General features: G+C 46.7%; 1 protein-coding gene across 1 annotated transcript in view; it reads right to left on the bottom strand.

The window, feature by feature from the left end:
- Window positions 1-2,533: 2,533 nt before the first annotated feature.
- Window positions 2,534-6,562, bottom strand: part of LOC138769842 (IgGFc-binding protein-like) — a 38,333-nt gene continuing 34,304 nt past the window's right edge. The window contains exons 15-20 of the mRNA XM_069948539.1: window positions 5,940-6,535; window positions 5,286-5,859; window positions 4,992-5,191; window positions 3,882-4,253; window positions 3,507-3,790; window positions 2,534-2,830 (exon numbers count right to left, since the gene is read on the bottom strand). Of these exons, the coding sequence (XP_069804640.1) occupies window positions 2,821-2,830; window positions 3,507-3,790; window positions 3,882-4,253; window positions 4,992-5,191; window positions 5,286-5,859; window positions 5,940-6,535 (2,036 nt within the window). The 3' untranslated portion in view covers window positions 2,534-2,820. The remainder of the gene's footprint in view (window positions 2,831-3,506; window positions 3,791-3,881; window positions 4,254-4,991; window positions 5,192-5,285; window positions 5,860-5,939; window positions 6,536-6,562) is intronic.

The following is a 6,562-nucleotide window of genomic DNA, read 5'->3' as shown; positions in this document are numbered from 1 at the left end:
TACCGACTGTAGACAGCAAGTTCCTTGCGAGGTGGCAGGGCCCCTACGAAATCCTGGAGAAAGTAAGCAACGTAAATTACAAGGTACATCAGCCTGGTCGTCGGAAACCGCAGCAGATCTACCATGTCAATTTACTGAAGCCATGGAAGGATAGAGAGACTTGTGTTGGCTGCCCACAGTCGGTATGTTTAGGGGAAGGGAAGCTAGCTCCTCCGACTGTTTCAGGGGAAGCAGCTGCCAGAGTACGTGTTGCTGACAGCCTTTCACCGAAACAGGCTCGGGAAGCCAAGGAGTTCATTAGCCGGAACACGGACGTGTTCTCGGACCTCCCTGGGCGTACCTCCGTAATCCAACATGACATTGTCACCGAGCCTGGGGTGAAAATCCTGCTAAAGCCGTACCGGGTACCCGGGGCTCGGCGCCAAGCCATCGCAGTGGAGGTACAGTTGATGCTGCAGCTGGATGTGATTGAAGAATCTAAGAGTGAGTGGGCCAGCCCGATAGTATTAATACCCAAACCGGATGGAACTTTACGTTTTTGTAATGATTTTCGTAAGCTAAACGAGGTCTCTAAATTTGACGCCTATCCTATACCCCGGGTGGATGAGTTAATTGAGCGTTTAGGACAGGCCAGGTACTTTTCCACCTTGGACCTCACCAAAGGGTACTGGCAAGTGCCCTTGACGGAGGCTGCCAAGGAGAAAACGGCCTTTGTCACACCCGAGGGGCTATATCAGTATAAGGTATTACCTTTTGGTCTTCATGGTGCTCCGGCCACATTCCAGCGTTTAATGGATATTGTTCTTCGTCCACATCGTCAGTATGCCTCGGCGTACCTTGACGATATTGTCATTTTGAGTACTGACTGGGAGAGTCATCTAGCGAAGGTACAGGCCGTACTAGACTCACTCCGTAGGGCGGGACTAACTGCTAACCCAAAGAAATGTGCCATAGGGTTAGAGGAGGCCCGATATTTAGGCTATGTCATTGGGCGCGGAGTCATCAAACCCCAGATGAATAAGGTAGAGGTGATACAGGGTTGGCCAAGGCCTGTCACTATCCGGCAAGTAAAATCGTTCCTGGGTTTGGTGGGATATTATATGAGGTTTATTCCCCATTTCGCTACTTTGGCAGCTCCATTGACAGGGCTCTTGAAGGGACATAAGTCAGTGATGGTACTCTGGAATGACCAAGCTGAAAAGGCTTTTTCAGCTTTGAAGTCTGCTTTGTGTGGGTCACCAGTCCTGGTGACACCTGACTTCAAAAGGGAGTTTGTAGTACAGACCGATGCCTCTGAAGTGGGCTTAGGGGCTGTGCTGTCTCAGGAGGTTAACGGGGAAGAACATCCCATTGGATTCCTGAGTCGCAAGCTTATCCTACCCGAAACCAGGTACAGTATAGTGGAGAGGGAATGCCTAGCCATCAAGTGGGCACTGGGGTCTCTCCGTTATTACCTGTTGGGGAGGAATTTTCGTCTGGTGACTGACCATTCACCTCTCAAGTGGATGAGCCAGACGAAGGAGAGGAACGCTCGGGTCACCAGATGGTTCTTGTCACTACAGAACTTCAAGTTCACGGTAGAACACAGAGCAGGCCGACTACAAGGGAATGCAGATGCCCTGTCCCGAGTGCATTGTTTGGCAAGTGTTCACCCCCTCAAGGTTGAACAAAGGGGGGGGGGGGTATGTGACACAGTCCATTTGTTTTTGTAGTGTGAATAAACACTAAGATTTGAACTGTGAATTGCCTGTTTTCCTCTGTCTGCTACCGCTACCTAGCTATACCTGAGCAACTCCCCTACAGTGTATACATGTGTGCTGATGACTGTGATATCTGTATGTATACATGTGTATAATTATTTGTGGAACACCATTGGGATTATCAACTATTTGTGGCACACTCTGACAGTGCCAGGAGCATTGCATGCACAGAAATGGGGTAAGGAGGAGAAAGAGAGCTGCACCAAAAAGAGGACGCTAAGAATGGAATCATACTGGGGGGGGGGGGGGGGGGGTGCGGTGAAGCTGGCAGGCGAGTAGAGGGCTGGGTCACAGAGGAAGGAGTGCTGCACTGTGGTGCTAGTTTACAGGTGGAGCAGTATGTGGTGTTGTGTTACTACAGGTGGAGCAGTATGTGGTGTTGTGTTACTGCAGGTGGAGCAGTATTTATTTCTGCACTTTGGTGCTGCTTTGGGATATAATGTGCATTACATGGTGGTATCAGGCAATGCATAGTAGTAGGTGTTTGTTGGTGAGGCCCGAGCATCAATATGGAACGCCAAGTGAGGCCCGAGAACAAAAAGTTTGAGAAGCACTGCCTTAGAGGATCCCTGTCCCCACATCTGACATCTCAATCTCCTGCCATGATGTGGAGCAGGAGAGGCAGAGAAGATATAGTGGTAGCGGCCCTATAACTTCTTATTGACCTCTAGAGCCACTGTGGGAGCTGCTCCCCTTTCACTTCCTATAGTTATATAAGAGAGTCATTGCTTCTATAAAAAAGTTATGAGAAAGCTGCAATCACTTGAGTAGTATGAAGTATCAGATAAAAGTTTATTGACCCCTGTAAACCATTGGAATTACATGTATGTTAGAGGCAGAACATTCCAGTAATCCTCCATATCGAGGCGTCTCCATTATACACATGTCCAAAGGGTGGTCCCCATATATTGACGACGTTCTTGTGTTCACTGCCTGTAATTCGGCTTTGAGAGTCCTCTGAATTCATGTATATATTGTAGTCTGGCAGTATTCCATGTTTTATAAAGCAGTAATTCTCAAGATTGCGTTCACTTGGAAATTTCTGGGTTTCACCATCAGTTTATGCATTACTGAAAATGAAGAAAATAATAATACATGATCATTATCTCATAGAGGAGAGGTGTTCTGTTATAGGCCCAGGACCGGCTCAGCTGTCTGACAACCCACTCACATGGGTCACTCAGGAACAGCGGGTCACTTCCCAGGAACAGATGCTGCAGGAACCTCTTATACAACTCCATACTTACTTGGTATTTTTTGTAATGTCTTTTTTGTCTTTCCTCTGAGATAGATGGATGTGGTGGAAGGAACCAGCAGTCTGCTCAAGTTTTGTAGTACATGGTACCAGAGACTTGTGCCATGAGACTTCTGACATCAGCTATCACCTCATTGAATTGTGTTGGCATACTACACCTTCACTGGTGCCCTATGGTGCAGCAAGTGTCCTAAGAGCCTGCCTACACCCCTGGGCTGCAGACTTGTCTGCTTGAGCGCCATTGGATCACCTGCTACAATATCTTATGATCAGTTGTGTTGCCAAAGTGGTCTAACATTTGTTTATATTACACCGAATTATCTAGATAATACTAAAGATGCTGGAGCAGGAGAAGCATTTTAAAGCCAGACATTGACCTGAAGAGGTAGACATCACCCAGAACATCCATATGCCCTAATGGACTTAAAAACAGCCCTCCGTAACATCGATCCCGACATACATGAATAAATAGGAATCTTAGATTCACTCACCAGCTGGTTAGGTCGCGAGCTTTCCAAGATGTAATGAGCTGTATAATGTCAGTGGCCAACCTTCCACCTGGAGTCCTAAGGTCATCTGAAGTGTCCCCATTAAAGTTTCCACAAGCTCCACAAACAGCCTCAGACAACTTTTCAGAGATACGTAGAACAAGATTCCCGTTGTTGTTCAACTCAATCTTAACGTCAACACCAATCTGGATAGAGACAGAGTTGTCCCCAGCATTGGCCGACAGAATACCAGACTCAGCGGGGAAGCGTCCCAAACGCCCATTTACCTACACAAAGAAGAATTCACACTATAAATCATGTTTCTCACTCATGTGACACAAATATAGTCCCCATACTCTTTTCAGATAAATCACTCACCCATACTTCCTTGTCTTTGGAGACAGTCACTAGAGAACTACCCAGGAATATGTGAACTCTGGCCACTGATGCTGCTGTATTTCCACAAGTCTGGATATCGGCAATTACTCTGAACCATCCGGTTACCTTGTCACTGCATAGAGAAGCCACCTCTACTGGACCATTCCCAATAGGACCTCCAGTGAGGCCATCAAAAGTCACCAAATTCTTTGGGTTCACGGAACATTCTCCTTCTGTCTTGTAGCAACCACGGACTCCATTGACTAGGCTGCAACGTTCCTTGTCCCCACATCTTACTGCATTACAGGTCACACCTCCAGCCTGGCACTTACATTGTCTGGTACAATCCGCTGTAACAAAGGACTCACCCTCCTAAATGATGAAAAATAAATGAGACAAGATGTTTAACATTCTGATAGTAGTGTTATTGGTTTCTAAGTATATATGGTTCTCTAACCACCTGGAAACACACAGTGGGACATTTATCAAGATGCGCCCATGTGTATGCCACAGAAAAGGGGAAGATTTGCCCCTTTATAGTGGCGTACAATTGTCATATCCCCCTCTAGCCTGATGGGCAGGCAGGGGCAGCACAGCAAGGCGGGGAGGAGGCATGGCTTCTTCTTGGGCCTCTTTTAGCAAGGTTTACGCCTGGGAACAGGTGTAAACCTGGTAAAATTTACACCTGCTCTGGATGTGCGCCAAGAGCAATTCCCACCAGATTCACTAAAAGGCGTGTGCCTTCTACTGAATCTAGCAAGGTAATCAGGGGTGGGACCTGACGCCGTCCCCCACAACTTATTCTGTTTACTCATTTTGAGCCTTTGGTCTTACAGATGAGGTCTTCTCTGGAGGGCTGCCTGTTTTTAAACAGAAACTATTTGCTATGTGTCCGGCTTCTGTACCCCTGTTCAGTCAACTGTTATCACCTAGGGAAGCCACATTTGGAAATTGTGACATTATGGCTCTCCATGTGTCAAGTATAGACACACTAGGTCCTGTAGGAGCATCTCTGGAGTAGCACAACAAGAACAGTTCCTAGTGGTGACCTCTCTCAGGTTCCATGTGGGGTTCTCAATTACACAATTACATCCCAATGATTGGACTCACACTCAAGTATTTTCCACTGAATACACATCCGCATTTGTCCATTGTGACACATTTATCTCCATCTAGTACATATCCGGTGTTACATTCACAGCCTTCAAAGCATCGGCTTGTACATTTCATTGGTGCTGCGAGTCCAGAGCACGTTTGTTCGCATGTTCTGGTACAGAGCTCATAGTGACTGTTTGCTGGGCAGGACATAGCTAGAAGAGAAAGAACATCATTTAGGCCACCAGTCGTAGAGAATAAGTCTTGAAACAGAACAAGGTTCCAGGATCTATTATGGTATATACTTACGACAAAATGTTGGTGTTCTCCAAGAGCCAAGAGTAACCCCGACTGTATGACATGCAGCGGCATAGGCCTGAAGGCTCTTGCACAGAATGTCATCTTTTCCATTGACAGCACACGAGTCATAGATGCAGTGGTTGAAATACTCAACTGGGCTGATCTTCGAGTGACAAGACTTGAATGGTCCAGATGGGTTTGTGATCATACCACAAGAGGATGTAGCCTTGAATGGCTGAAGCTTGGCCTCCTCACAGACTGGGCACTCTCCCGCATTGCAGCCATCACTGCACTTAGCTCCAGCAATGTTAACTTTCCAGGAGAACCCAAACTCATTCACATTCTTGGCAACCTGCTTGCTGGGAAGCTGGAAGTCATCACTTTGGTCGCCATTAAAGTTGCCGCAGAGGCCACCCATCTTACTACGGTAAGTACTTGGAATATTAAGGACCACATAGTAAACAGTGTCATAAAGAATCTTCAAGCCAAAGTCTGTCTGCAAGACAACATTGTTCCCCTCTTGATTTACTATGATATCGTCATCACCTAACACCAGGGGCAATTTGTTGAACTCTCCATCGATCTGAAACACAGAACACAATGAAGGTGATGCACAAAAGTCAGAACGTGATGGGACCAGACTACTTCAACAAGGATACTCACCTTCACTTTTGTTCTTGTGTCTCTTTCGATAGCTATTGTGTAACCATATACAGACACCACCACGAGCCTTGTCACGGCAACATTACCATTTCCATAGCTTTCATTTTCAACAGTGATGGAGAACGGCACCAAATGAGAATTCTCTTCAACAACCTTTGCAAAAGTGTACGTGCAGGTACCCTGGAAATCGAATCTGAGGCCATCAAAAGAGATGTAATGTGGATCTCCGGAAGCCACACACTGGCCACACGCTTTTGCATGACATCCCCAAACTCCATTTTCTAGTTTGCATTCTTCCTCAGGGCCACAGGCTTCGGATTTGCACTTAACAATGCCATCAGCTCCACACTGGCACTTCTCATTGCACTGACCCTTGGGATAGAAGATTTCGTTCTTTTGGTAATATTTATCTTGGTATACACAGCCGCAGTCGGCTATAGGAACACACTTGTGACCGCTTAGTATGTATCCGTTGTCGCAGTAGCAGGCCTCCTTACATGGAGAGGCACAACCAGTTGGTGAAGACAACCCATGGCAAGTGACTGGACAGGAGTTTCCGCACAATTCATAGTGAGTGTTTGGTGGACAGGATAGACCTAGAAGGAAAGTCAGTGGATGTCAGT

Source organism: Dendropsophus ebraccatus, chromosome 12 (assembly GCF_027789765.1).
Source record: "Dendropsophus ebraccatus isolate aDenEbr1 chromosome 12, aDenEbr1.pat, whole genome shotgun sequence".
In the NCBI taxonomy this organism is placed as follows: domain Eukaryota; kingdom Metazoa; phylum Chordata; class Amphibia; order Anura; family Hylidae; genus Dendropsophus; species Dendropsophus ebraccatus.
This window is presented reverse-complemented; position numbering and strand designations above follow the sequence as displayed.